The following is a 14034-nucleotide window of genomic DNA, read 5'->3' as shown; positions in this document are numbered from 1 at the left end:
TAGAGGGCACAGGGCAGGCGGAGGGCCCACCCCCCCCCCCCCCCCGAGTGCACAAATTTTTGTGCACTGGGCCTTTAGTCTATAATAATAAAAGCATAATATATTCATTAGACCAGACTTCCTTCTGGACAACCTTCCAGATGAAGCTGTGGCAGGCGGGGGCCAAGGCAGAGGCAGGAGCCAAGCCCCTTGCACGAATTTCGTGTACCGGGTCTCTAGTGTGATAATATAGGCGTAATTTATAGCATTATTTGAATACAAATCAAATTTTTTAATACTCTAGCCATTTTTAAAGTTTATTATAAAATTCTCATGTGTAATAATACTAAATATTATGTAATTCATTTCCTCTTTTCATCTTGCATAACAAAAGGTGTAAATTCATCTGTTGGAAGACCAACAATTGGAACAAATCCTGGAAATGTTCATCTGGACAGAAGTAAAAATGAAAAAGTAGAAAGAAAATCCAGTAGTGAGACAGGAAATAAAAGCTCAAAAAGGAAACAGGTGCATTTAGATGATGAAAACATTCTCTGTGATAATGGAAATGAACCACCCCAATATAAAAATGTTAAGATACCTAAGACATCAAATGATATGCAGAATAAATTGGATGGCAAACTAGCCAGAATAGCAAAAAGCAACAAGTGTGCTGCCAAGGACAAATTGATTACTGGCCAGACAAAGTTAACTCAGTTTTTTAGACTATGAATTTGTCTTTTATGTACTTTAGATTCATGTATGTATAAAACCATTCACCAAAGGCATGTACTTAATTTTTAAGAGATCAAGGTGTAAATTATGATGCTTTATTGTTATTTTTAAAATTATTTATTGTTTAAAGTATTACATATGTCTCCTTTTCCCCTCATTGACCTCTCCCCAGATATTCCCACCCTCTAGCCCATGCCCTCACCCTGCTAGAGTCTATGTCCATTGGTTATGCTTACATGCATGCATACAAGTCCTTTGGCTGATCTCTTACCCACTCCCCCCTCTCCTGCCTTCTCTCTGAGGTTTGACAGTTGGTCTGTTCATGATGCTTTATTATTTTGGTTTAGTAGACTCTAGAGCATATGTAAGGTTAGTGTGTTAAGCATGTTTAAAAAATACAACTAAGTCATAATTATGCAGAATATTCACAAAGTTTAATGTACAAATAAAGCATATCATTTAGGTTAATGATATCTCTTTATACTGCTTTCTTTTAAAACAGACATTTAAAATAATATAAGTCATAGTAACATTAAGGGCTTTTCCCCCCCGACAGGCAATTAAATGATTTTGTTTTCTTCTGAAAAGATCATGTGGGCCAACAGGTATCAGACTTGCCAACACGGTCGATAGACTCTTCCCAGCATACACCTGATCACTGAAAGAAAAAAATAAAGGCTTTAAATTGCTTAAAGGACTATTATTATCACACAAAATTTATTAGAAATGAAAACAATGGATCTAATATAGCTAATTTGGAGTAAATCAAAATTATAATAACTAATTAAATGCTTTTTAGTTCCACATATTTGGCAGGGATCACTTAATAGAAAAAAGTGTGATTGAACTATGGTCTTATTTAATTTTGTTATGATTGGATCCAAATTCAGTTAAACTCAGAGTTCTATTTTATGGTACTAAGACTTAAATAATTGAATTTTAAAGGACTACTCACTGTCAAAATCTCTCCTTCCTATAGGAAATTTAGCTGAGTTTTCTTCATCCCCAGTTTCTCTCTTTTCTTGTGTTGATTCAATATTCTGAACTCCATTCTCAGCTGGAAAAGCTACAGATCCTTTTGGTGCAAGATCAGGTTTTATAGCCAGATTCAGTGGCAGACCATGATTCAAGAAATTATGTTTGGAGCCTGCGTTCTGTAAAGAAAAGATTGATTTGCATTTTTGCTGTCTTATTTGGAATGGTAATATAATACAGTTGCATGATATTCTTATTGATCAATTCAAAGATGACTGTTTTGACTTTTTAAAAATATCTTAGATATTTTTAAATGATGAGTTGTTGTACAGGATGAAAGAACAACCTGGTATGTATGAAATTTAATCAGTCATCCTAATGCATATTGTGGCTATTTGCATATATTTCTGTTTATGAAAGTATCAACTTTACTTTCAAAGCATCCATAAAAATCATTCAAATAGTCATTAAAATAAAGGACAAGTCAGATTGCCACTTACCCTTGAATTTTTGTTTTCCTCATCATCCATGAAACCGCTCTCATCATTTTTATATTGTGCCAGGGAAGGAGCAATGACTGATTTTTCTGCAGTATCTTCCTTCTGAAAGGCTTTCCCCAGCCTAAATGTGTTAAATACCATGTCATCTTCTAAATTTCTCATGGACTTGGATGCTGAAAGTAAAATGGCTTGAGAAAGCAAAGAAAAAGTTAGTATTAATGTGTAGGAGGAGAGACTCATTTTTGCCATTCTTAGTTCGATGTTTGCATGGAGTCAAAGATGTGTAAAATGGAGAAAATTTTCTCCACCTGCTTCGTGAATGATTCCTACCTTTATATATATTTCCAGCCTCAATGGAAAGCACTTCAAAGACAGACTTTCATCACTTCAAAAGTGACTCATCAGGTAGAGCTAACCTTTTGTTTAGCCGCTAATACCTACATTGTTTGGGTTTTAGTGGCATATTGTTTTGTTTTGAGTGGGAATTTTCTCAGAATCTGATTAAGATCCTTGGTAGAATGCTCTCTGTTGAGCAGATTATGGTCTCTTGAAAATGGGTGGTAATTAAGGAAGACCACAGGACATCAGGCTCTCCATATTCTTAGTGTTTGCTTCTGTTTATTTTCTGTTTAAGATATTAAAACCAAAGTTATTTCGCTCAATGATGATAAGGATAAAAGTTTTATTTACTTTTAATCCTGATTAAGTTGAAATAATCTTCAAAAAGGACTTTCTTTCATAAATGCTTGATATAGTAGTCTTTGATGATTAAAGTGTATATACCTCTCAGTATGAACAAAATCATTCATGCTGTACCTAAAATTGACCTGTCAGGTGTGTTTTATCTCTGCATTTACAAAAGGATATTACTGATATTTACCAATGAATTTAGCAATTAAAGAATAAGCAGTTCATGAAGAGAATACTTATGTGTTCCTTAAATATTAATGTTGGATGATGAATGTATTGTATGATTTTTAATTAAACATTTCAGAGTTAATTTCTAATTTTGACCACAATGTGTTAGAGAATATATTCTTGTATATGTCTTCTGGCACATATGAGCAAGCATTTTTCTAGGGTGTATTTCTAGGCATTAAATTGCCAGATCATGGAGTATGTGCATGTTCAGCTTTACTGATGCCAAGTGTTTACAGAAGAGTAGCAACCAATTTAAGCTTCCACCAGCAGGCTATGCGAGTTCGCATCACTCCACATCCTCGCCAATACTTGGGTATCTTATTCTCCTTTTAATTTGTATTTTCCTAATTACCAAAAAGGTTGAGTATTTTTTTGTATGTTTATGAACCATTTATCTTTTCTCTTACATAAAATAATTTTGGAAAAAAAAATACTTGTCCATTTTCTGTTGAGTGCTTTGTCTTTTTCTTATTGATTCATGGGAGTTCTTTATGTAGATATCCTGGATATTAATTCTTTGTTAGTTACATGTACTCTGAGATCATTAACATTTTTATATATTCTAAAAGTTTCAATGCTTTTACTTTCACATTTAAATTCTTAATTTATCTAGAATAATGTGTATGACACGGGATATATAATTTTACTTTTTCTAAAAGTCCTTATACATTTCTTAAATAATTCATCCTGTTCCCACTAATCTGTAATGTCAGCTCTGCAGTACATCAAGCTTTTATGCACGAGTGGGTCTCTTTCAGAACTCTTTATTCCACTGCCAAATCTAGTCTTAATAATCAAAACTTTAAAATAGTTTTTGATATCTGGTAGGGCAAGTTTCTAAGCCCCCTAGTCACCCATCAGTTTTTCTTCTACAGCAGTTCTTTGGCTATTGTGCATTTCGTTTCTATACAAATCTTCATATCGGCTTTTCAAGTTCTGTGAGAAACCTTGATGGGATTATGAAGGGAATTGCATTGTTTCCGAAATTGATTTTAGAGGGGAATTAACACCCTTAAGATAATTTTCTTATCCATGAACTTGGTACTTTTCCATATTTATTTAGATCTTTATTAACCTTTTAATAAGATTTTTCTTGTTTTATTCATAAAGGTTATATATCTTTTGAAATAATTCTAATTCTTTTTTAAAAATATATTTTATTGATTTCAGAGAGGGGGAAAGGAACAGGAAGGGAAAGGAAGAGGGAGATAGAAACTTCAATGATGAGAGAGAATCATTGATCAGCTGCCTCCTGCACTCCCCCTACAGGGAATTGAGCCCACAACCCAGGCCTGTGCCCTTGACTGGACTCGAATCTGCGACTCTTCAGTCCACAGGCCGACATTCTGTCTACTGAGTCAAACAGGCTAGGGCGAATTCTAATTCTTTATAATTTAATTATAATTAAACTTTTTATTTTCAGTTATTATAAGTGGTATCTTGGAAAAGTTTACCCTTTTCTAACATAATTGCTGATTTGTACACATGTAGTTGATTTTTGTGTAGTGCTCTTTTTTTTTATTAGTCTGTACAAGTTGGTTCTAATAAAATATTGACTACTTGTTACATTCAATTACCAAGATTTTCATTGCAGCAGTATTTTCCCACACACATCAAAATTTGTAAGCAATATGTCTTTCTCAAATTGTCATTTAGTGTTTTTTATCCCAACCCTCAAAACACAGACATAGGTTTTTGAATATCAATAAGCCATTTATGGAAGTCATAAGATACAGCTATTAATAAACATTACACAGGCTACAATGGACAAACACCACTAACATTTATGGTAAAAGGTCTTGGTTTAAAAGTGTAAGTACTAACATGAGCCACATAAACACACTATTTGTGTCTTTCCAAAACCAAAATGGGGAAAACCTTATTGCCATTCTGCCAAACACCACATAACTAAAAAGGCTGCATTAAGGGTCGTGAATCCAATGTACATGTCACAGAATTAAAACTCCAGTTAAACACCTGCACTACTCATTGAAGTAAATTAAAAAGTAAGATCAAGCTTCTTTAACATATCAATGCTATTTTAGAAGCATCATCAGAACACAGATTTAATTATAAATTGGCCTGGACTGTATCCTATAAAAAGAATTTTGCTTAGTACCAAAAGAGAATCTATCAGCAAACATCCTAGGAAAGCTGTGGAATCATGTTCTTTGTTATTCTTGAAGAAACTCACCAGGTTGGATATCTGTAATCTCCCAGGGGTTCTGGGAGCTCTACATACCAATTAATTAATTAAGAAATTGATAGTATTTAAGCAAAAAGAAGACCAAAAGTAGACCTTATTCTCACATATATTAGATAAGTGGATTTTTAAAAATCACATGATAAATGTAAATCATAAAACCAAGTGTACTTGTAAAGGTGCACCAATTTTACGTTACGTAAAAAACTAGACTGCAAACTGCATGCTTACCATAACATTTTACCTGGGAAAGCCTATGAGAGATTTCTTGTAAATATTTATGTCATGATACAAAACAACATGCAAACTGCAAGGTCCCTAAAATAGCAGTTAAAAAGCTTATATACAGAAAGATGTCACTATCTGATCAAATGTGGCATTTCCTAGAGTTTATGGCACAGAACAGTAACCTCCACAGGCTCATCCTCCCTGGCCTTCTTCCTTGTGTGACAGTTTGACTCCCTTATTCTGGTTCTCACTTTCCCACAGTCCAGTTTATCAGTTTTGTTAGCCTTTCTAACAACTAACTTTTGGCTTTGTTGTTCTTCACTATATAATTTTTCTATTTCACTAATTTTTGCTTTGTATTATTTAATGTTCTTCACTATATAATTTTTCTATTTCACTAATTTTTGCTTTGTATTATTTCTTTAATTTTTTTGAGGTTTATTTTGCTCTTTTTCTAATTAAAATTGGAGAGACACCTCATTAATATTTAGACTTTGAAAAATTAGCATTTAAGGCAACAGGTTTCTCTATGCATCATTTTTGCTAGTTCTCACAATTTTAATAGGTAGAATAGTCACTGTTTAGTTCTGAGTTTTATAATTTTCATTATTATTTTCTCTTTGACCCATCAATTACTTAATTTAATCTCTTATATTTTTTGTTTTTAAAAGTTCTCATTGGTTCTTTTTCAGATCTGTCTGGTCAATTACAGTTTTCTATTTTTTTCATTCAACACATTTTTAATCTTTTGTTTTAAATCTATAAAACATTTTCAGATCTGTCTGGTCAATTACAGTTTTCTATTTTTTTTCATTTAACACATTTTTAATCTTTTGTTTTAAATCTATAAGACATTTATTTTTAAACATTTATTTTATATTTGTATTTGATTGTTCAGTATCTGCTGACTTTGCCAATCTGATTCTGCAGTTTGTTATTTCTGCTGATCTTAGCTCATGGTGTCTTCATCATGTGTTCAGCGAATTTTTATTTTGTATGTATATTTAGTAAACTGTATCTAAAGGAATTCTTGAAATTCCTGTGTTTGCTTCTGTCAGGCACTGGGAGCAAGACCACTCCAGGGCAACTTTAAATTAAAATTAGAGCTTGAGGCTTTTCAGGCCACAGTCAGTGCAAATACCAAAGTTGGTGAGTATGCCTTTGTCATTAGGAATTCTCAGGACAATATATACCTTTTTCTCCCCACTTGCCCCCTTCTTTCCAGAGCCATTCATTCCAACTTAGGCATGTTTCCTTCCACTTCCTGGATTTTTTTCTAGTTCCTTGGGGCGGGGGGCAGGGGGGAGGGTTCCCAGCATTATGTGAGAGTTTCTGACCTGATCCCTCATTTCACATGCTTTACCTTTTGTCCCTGTACAAGTGGGTCATTAAAACCAGGCACTAGGTCACCAGGAATTCATAGAATCTCTCAGAGCACATGCTCGTTCTAACCCTTGTTAAACCCTGTGAAATATCCTATTTTCTCTTTTCTAGCCTCCAATGGTTTTCTTTATTTTACCACCAATTCAGCCGTACTCTCTATAAAAGATGTTTTCATCTAGCATTTTAAAGTGCTGTTTACCAAGAGGTGTTCTCTGTACAACTAGTTGGCCATGTTGCTGGGAATGGACATTTTAATTCATTCTTTAGGGAAAATTCTCTCTGTAAGGGAGTTTGACTCCATTTGCACAAAATATATCTGTATTGAATGTTAAGTTATTTCCTGTAAAAATTATATAGGGCTATTTTTTAAGTTCTGAAATGGCAGGTTAATATTCTGAAAGAATTCTTCAGAGATGGGCATAGTTAGCAATAGATTCTCTTGGGGACTGTTTAAATCTTACTTGGCATATGTTTTTTGTGAATGTACTTATAAGACTTTGAAATTCTCTGACATTTTTGTTCTTTGGGCTTTTTAAAAACTTTTTAATGTTAGTTGTGCCCTGTTTTTTACCCCAGGGTTTCAACCTGTTTTGGAGGTGGCCTTTTAATCTACAAAAGTCCTTGTCAGTAGCGACTTTTTTTCTTAGCTGCTGGTGTGAAACTATAATAAATATCAATAATTGTGTATTTTGTTTTAAATTTCTACTGGGTGAATTGTTTTGGCTGATCTTCACACAAAATTTGGACCAAATCCAAATCATTTTGACAGTTTAGAAAAGTTGGTTAATGTTTTCTTTTATATTGCTTAAATTGTTATAGACTCTGAATATTATGAGGTTTTCCCATAATCATTTAATTATGGAGATAGTTTCCAGTTTTTTTTAAATGATACTTTTTAAAAAAATGTTGGTTACTCTGATGTGCAATGGAGCATAGATTTACTTTTCATTGATGCTGAAAATTGTGTCCCCAAGTGGTAGGAAGGAACTTTGAAGAAGAAAAACTATTGCCAGATGGGCTTGGGTGGTTCAGAAAACCTTGGAAAGGCAAAAGGTTTATATGAAATGTGACTTCCATTTTCTGAAGACCTACTACTAACATCTTATATTTGTAAATAACTTGACTGAAATTATCTTTCCTCCAATGAACATATCTTTGACCATGTGATAACATATCTTTGGCCAAGTAAATTTATGCAAATCAAATACTATTGGTCATTGTTTTCCTGAGAACCCTGAATTTTAACCCATTGTCCACCATAAGCATCTGTAGACACAAGCAGTGGACCTTCCCCACATGCCACTTGCATCTATAAAAAAAAAAAAATGTTTTCCCTAAATGGCAGCCCTGACCACTTTAAAATTCATTTTTCATGAGACTTTTCAGCTGAAAATATTCAAGAACACCCAAATTGTGAGTATTATATTTATTTTTATAATATTCATTGCAAATTGATTTTTTAAAATTAAATTCAAAATATCGTGGTGTGTGGGGATGGTTTCCATTTTGGATGCATGGCAGTTTGCCGGGGCTGACTGGCAGACCCTGAACGATGGATGAATGGTTATTCTGACACATGTTTCTGTGAAAGAGAAGCTAAGGGGTTAGTTGGCATAAGGAGCCAAAAAGACCCAGATTGCCTGCCTGCTTAGGTTTTTATTGTAACAACAGCTTGAACTAAAATGAACCTCTAGATACAATCCGCAGGGTAAGCATCCTTGAGAAAACACATGCATCCTTTAAGCAAGACTAAACATAAAGATTCTAGTAAATTTCCTTTTCCAAATTACTTTGTGCTTGTTTATTTTGTAGCAACTTATTACAGCACATGTTTTTCGATTTCAGCATTTATGGCATGAATAAAAATTGATGATCCATACACACACACACAAAAGATTCTAGTAAAACACCTGGGGGTTCAGACTTGTTTGGAAAAGTCAAGGTAGAGGCTGCTGCCTTTGGCAAGGTCACCCTAGAAGCCCCCGGCCTTTCAGAGAATCCTCCTTACAGACATTCCAACCAAGTCCTGTGCTTGCCCACAGCAGTTAACTGGATAAATGGATAATTTTATGAGCCTAAAAGCTGAAATTGCTTACTTATATTATCAAAAGATATGAGAAAATTTAGAATTCCTTCCCAAATGTATGCAGCAAATAATCTATATACCTTCACCTAGATTCTACCTTTCATATTTTTCTACCCTTTTTTTTATTATTTATTACTAGAGGCCCGGTGCACAAAAATTTGTGCACTTGGGGGGCAGGGGAGGGGGGGGTTCCCCAGCCCGGCCTGTGCCCTCTCGCAGTCTGGGACCCCTCGGGAGATAACGACCTGCTGGCTTAGGCCTGCTTCCGGGTGGCAGAGGGCAGGCCTAATTCCTAAGTGCAGCCCCTGGTCAGGCTCAGAGCAGGGCCGATTGGGGAGTTGGGGCGCCGCCCCGTCATGCACAGAGCAGGGCGGATCGGGAGGTTGCGATGCCACCCTCACTCACGCTCAGGGTAGGGCCGATTGGGGGGTTGGGGCAGCTGATCCTGGTGCCGGGAGCCTCGCTGCTCCGCTGATCCCGGTGCTGGGAGGCCTATTACCCTTTTACTATATAGGATAGAGGCCTGGTGCATGGGTAGGGGCTGGCTGGTTTGCCCTGAAGGGTGTCCTGGATCAGGGTGGGGTCCCCACTGGGGTGCCTGGCCAGTCTGGGTGAGGGGCTGAGGGCTGTTTTCCGGCTGGCCAGTGACTAAAGCTTCCAACCGCTCCTTGTTTTCTTCTCTCTTTTTTTTTTTTTTTTTGGCCAGCTTTAGCTCTGGGGCCTTGCTGCTGAAAACATAGATACAATGTTGAGGTCTGAGCCCGGCTGAATGGAAGCCCTTTTCTGGGGTTTTGTTTAGCTTCTTATTTGCAACATAGTATATAGTTGCTTAGAGTTGCAACTGAGAGGCTGGCAAGTTAGGCGGAGAACGTTGGAATCTGCAGCAAGCAAGCCTCCCTGCTCGCTTCAGTGCCTGGCTGCCGGCCGCCATCTTGGCTGACAGTTAATTTGCATATACTCACTGATTAGCCAATGAAAAGGGTAGCGGTCGTACGCCAATTACCATGTTTCTCTTTTATTAGTGTAGATTGTGTCTCTTAATCATCATATTTTTTTAATGCATTTCAAAATATATTACATATATCAGAATACTTTCCACTAAATACTAAAATTAACCAGAAATTAACATATTTATAATTTTTTCTTTTAAGGTAAAAGTTACAAAAAATAAAATGTACAAATCATAAATGTACATGTGCTGAGTTTTGACAAATGTCTACCCCGGTGATTCCTTTCAAGGTAAGACATTGCCATCACCCCAGAAAGTTACCTTTTGCCTCTTCATAGTTAGTTGCCATCACTCCCCCAAGAAGTAATAGAAGATATCTAAACATTTCTTTATCTATTAAAGCAATTAAATCTGTAAGTTAAAACTTTTTGTCATAAAGAAAACTCTGGGCCCAAATTGGTAATTTCCAAATAGTAATACCAATCCTACAAAAACTTAGAAAATAGAAAAAAGAGGAAACAGTTTCTGTAGTAGCTTTGTAATGTATCCAGTTGACTAGGCCAAATTACATTTTCAAAAATTTCCTTCTCTTTATCTGTACATTTCTCTCTCACTCCTGGGGTAGGTGTGGATGTAGTTCTCTGATAAAGGGAATTAGCTGTCCCTTCAGATATGAGTTTGTCTGCCCTCATTGGTTTCAACTTGTGCTTGTCCTTGCTCTTCCCTACTTTACATCCATCTTGCCTTCCCAACTCCCTGCCTTGTGGACTCCAGCATCAGATGGGACAATCTTAGGGAGACTGATTACTTGGCTTACACAGTTGCCTGTGATCAAATCCCGTGACAAATAGTGTATGCATCTGTTTGTATGTGTGTATATGTGAGTGGTTCTGCTTTTCCTGATTGCATTTTTAAAAATATATTTTTTATTGTTTTGTTTTTTTTGTTTGTTTGTTTGTTTTTTTAGAGATGTTTGTATGTGTGTATATGTGAGTGGTTCTGCTTTTCTGATTGCATTTTTAAAAATATATTTTTTATTGATTTTTTTTTTTTGAGAGAGAAACATTGATGTGAATGAAACACTGATTGGCTGCATCTCGCATGCCCCCTACTTGGGAAGGAGCCCCCAACCCAGGCCCATGTGCCCTGACCGGGAATTAAACCAGCAACTTTTTGGTGCATGGGATAATGCCCAATCAACTGAGCCACACCGGCCAGGGCTCTGCCCCGGGGACTCCCTGCTGACCCCAGAAGCACAAGCTATAACATGAAGGTTGTGTGTGTGTGTGTGTGTGTGTGTGTGTGTGTGTGTGTGTGTGTTACGCAGCATTATTGTAGCAGTAGATAACTGATACAAATGTCCTACATGCTTGTACCTCCCTCTTGACACTTCAGCCTTTCTGTTCCTGCAATATGCTGAGGTTATTTTTGGCTCCAGATCTTTGCCTTGTTCCCTCTGTCAGGAGGAGCATCTTCCTGTTACTTGTATGGAGCTCAAATATCATGATTCTGACTGTGCTTTTTTGATCCCACTGCCGAAAGAGCCCCCTTCCCAGTCATCCCCTATTCCATTTCACTCTTTTTTAAAAAATATATATTTTATTGATTTTTTACAGAGAGAAAGGGGGAGGGATAGAGAGTTAGAAACATTGATGAGAGAGAAACATCGATTAGCTGCCTCCTGCACACTCCCTACTGGGGATGTGCCCGCAACCAAGGTATATGCCCTTGACCAAAATCGAACCTGGGACCCTTCAGTCCACAGGCCGATGCTCTATCCACTGAGCCAAACCAGTTAGGGCTCCATTTCACTCTTAATTTTCTTCACTGTGCTTTTTCTAAAATTCTTTTATTTGCATACATTTATTGTCCATCTTCCCCAACATCCATAACGGTAGGGACTTTGTTTCCCTTTTTATCTCCGGCATCAAGAACAGAGTCTGGCACATAGTAGACTTTCAATACATAAGAGAAAATGTATGCATAATTTCTTGTTAATCAAGAGGACAGCACAAGGTATGATAGGTTCCAGAATATGATATAGAGCATTGTGTTAATTTCCCGGGGCTGCTGTAACAGATTACTGTAAACTCAATGGCATGAAATAACAGAAATGTATTATTCACACTTCTGGAGGCCAGAAGCCTGAAATCCAGCCGTAGACAGGGCCACATGTCCTTCAGAGTCCCAGGGGAGAATTCTTCCTGGCCTCTTCAGCTTCTGGTAGCTGTTAGCTTTGTGGCTCGGTCTCTCTCTCTCTCTCTTTCTCTCTCTCTCTCTCTCTCTCTCTCTCTCCTTTGTCTTCACATAGTCTTTCCTGAGTCTTTCCTCTGTGTGTGTCTCTTATATCTCTGTCCCACCAGGATAACATAGAATACCCTCTTCATCTCAAGATCTGCCATTTACTCACATCTACAAATAAGGTATCACTCACAGGTTACAGAGATTTGATGTGGATACTCACGGGAGGGCGGAAGGGGGGGCCTATTTTTTGGCCTGGAGCAAGCATAGATATCATCAGCTCTAGCATGTGGGAGGCAGGATAGCATAGTTTAGGATCCTGTGCTGTGGAGCCCATGTCTGGGTTTGAATTGCTGTTTTGCCTCTTATGGTGTGCACATGCCCATGTTATTTAACTCTGTACTTCTTTTCTCTCCTACAAAATGCAGATAAAAATAGTAGCCATTTCAAAAAGTTGTTGTAAGAATGGATATGTATGCCCTCAGTAGTTCCTAGGACGTAGGACATAGTAAGTGTTCAATAAATATCATTACACTTATCAAGCGACACTGACTGAGCATTCCTATGGGCCAGGTTTTGTCCGAAGTACATTTCCTGCCTTAGCTGGTTTCATCCTCACAAAAACCCTGTGATAGAGACTAAGCCACTTGTTGAAGGTCATACAGCTAACAAATGCTAGAGGTGAGGTTCAAACCCAGACATGCCATCTCAGGAGTCTGTGCTCTCAACCACTTCATATACAGCCTCTCTGGGTGTTGCTGCTATTGTTTTAAAATCATTTCTGTGAGATTTCTGTTGGCATTTCCTGAAAAAAACCACAGGTTTCTGGGTCACATGTGGACCACACAGCACAAACCATGAATCTTTATAGCTTTGATTTAATTTGACCTCCTTTTGATAATAGTTGATTAGTCAAGACCTTTTTGTGAAACCTTTTTACTGGGATAGAATGTGGAGACACCCACACCCTCTTTACAGACTTAAGTGTGTGGAATCAATTAGTTAGCCTCTTCTTATTTCTCATCTTGCTCAATGCAGAATATACTTGACTATGTCCGTTGGAAACACCTGCTTATCGATTGTTTGTTGTTCCGACAGGTACCCATAAGATCAGCTTTTGACAAGTTGTATATATTATATAATTGAATAACTGAATTTTTAAAAAATATATTTTATTGATTTTTTTACAGAGAGGGAGGGAGAGAGATAGTTAGAAACATCGATGAGAGAGAAACATCGATTCAGCTGCCTCCTGCACACTCCCCACTGGGGATGTGCCCACAACCAAGGTACATGCCCTTGACCGGAATCGAACCCTTCAGTCCGCAGGCCAACACTCTATCCACTGAGCCAAACCAGTTAGGGCATAACTGAATTTTTTTAAAAAGTCCTTTGTAAGATTGAGAAGTACCTGCTTCTAATTGTTAGAATGTAAGTTAATTGAGAGCTGGGGATTTTGCCTGTTATGTTCCTAATCGCCTCCCACTTCCCCCAACCCCCCAAGTCTCTTTTTAATATAGTATCCAGAGTAGACCTTCCAAAATGAAAGTCAGATCATTTCCCTTGTTGATTCAGATGCTCTGAACATTTCCAGTTATTCCTAGAACCCACTTCAGGTCCTTAGTGAGAGTGGTTCCCAAGGCTCTCCTTCACTTTCTGACCTCTTCTGTGCTTCTGAACTTGTCTCTCAGCTCCAGGCACATTGGCCTATTTGCTGTTCCTTGAACTTGCTGTTTCCTTGCCTAGAACTCTCTTTCCTCAGAGACCTTCGGGCTTGCTCCAAGGCTTGTCTCAAATGTCATCTTTTCAGTAAGGTCTTCCCTAGCCAGCCCTT

At 37.2% G+C, this 14034-nt stretch overlaps 2 protein-coding genes across 10 annotated transcripts in view; one reads left to right on the top strand and one right to left on the bottom strand.

The window, feature by feature from the left end:
• The window catches only part of PARPBP (PARP1 binding protein), a 74396-nt gene that overhangs the window by 41799 nt on the left and 18563 nt on the right, over positions 1 to 14034 (top strand). For 2 of the 9 annotated variants that reach the window (XR_001359530.1, XR_001359529.1), the window contains exons 11-14: positions 374 to 507; positions 2538 to 2594; positions 6600 to 6690; positions 10162 to 10249. Coding sequence is in view for 5 of the 9 variants with exons in the window: in XM_005880716.2 (XP_005880778.1) it covers positions 374 to 711 (338 nt within the window). In the remaining 4 variants the exon portion in view is untranslated. Of the gene's footprint in view, positions 1 to 373; positions 1183 to 2252; positions 2338 to 2537; positions 2595 to 6599; positions 6691 to 7500; positions 8119 to 10161; positions 10250 to 11884; positions 11976 to 12628; positions 12709 to 14034 lie in introns of those variants that run through there. The other 7 variants (XR_001359528.1, XR_001359531.1, XM_014528748.1 and 4 more) reach the window with 7 other exon arrangements.
• On the bottom strand, positions 1127 to 2529 carry PMCH (pro-melanin-concentrating hormone). The gene is made up of 3 exons (XM_005880715.2): positions 2190 to 2529; positions 1670 to 1868; positions 1127 to 1372 (listed from the first exon to the last, which is right to left on the bottom strand). The coding sequence occupies exons 1-3, from the start codon at positions 2436 to 2438 to the stop codon at positions 1323 to 1325; spliced, it is 498 nt and encodes a 165-aa protein (XP_005880777.1). The 5' UTR covers positions 2439 to 2529; the 3' UTR covers positions 1127 to 1322.

This window comes from Myotis brandtii, unplaced genomic scaffold (assembly GCF_000412655.1).
Source record: "Myotis brandtii unplaced genomic scaffold, ASM41265v1 scaffold65, whole genome shotgun sequence".
NCBI lineage: Eukaryota > Metazoa > Chordata > Mammalia > Chiroptera > Vespertilionidae > Myotis > Myotis brandtii.
The sequence above is the reverse complement of the archived record's forward strand: the minus strand, read 5'-3'. Positions and strand labels throughout refer to the sequence as shown.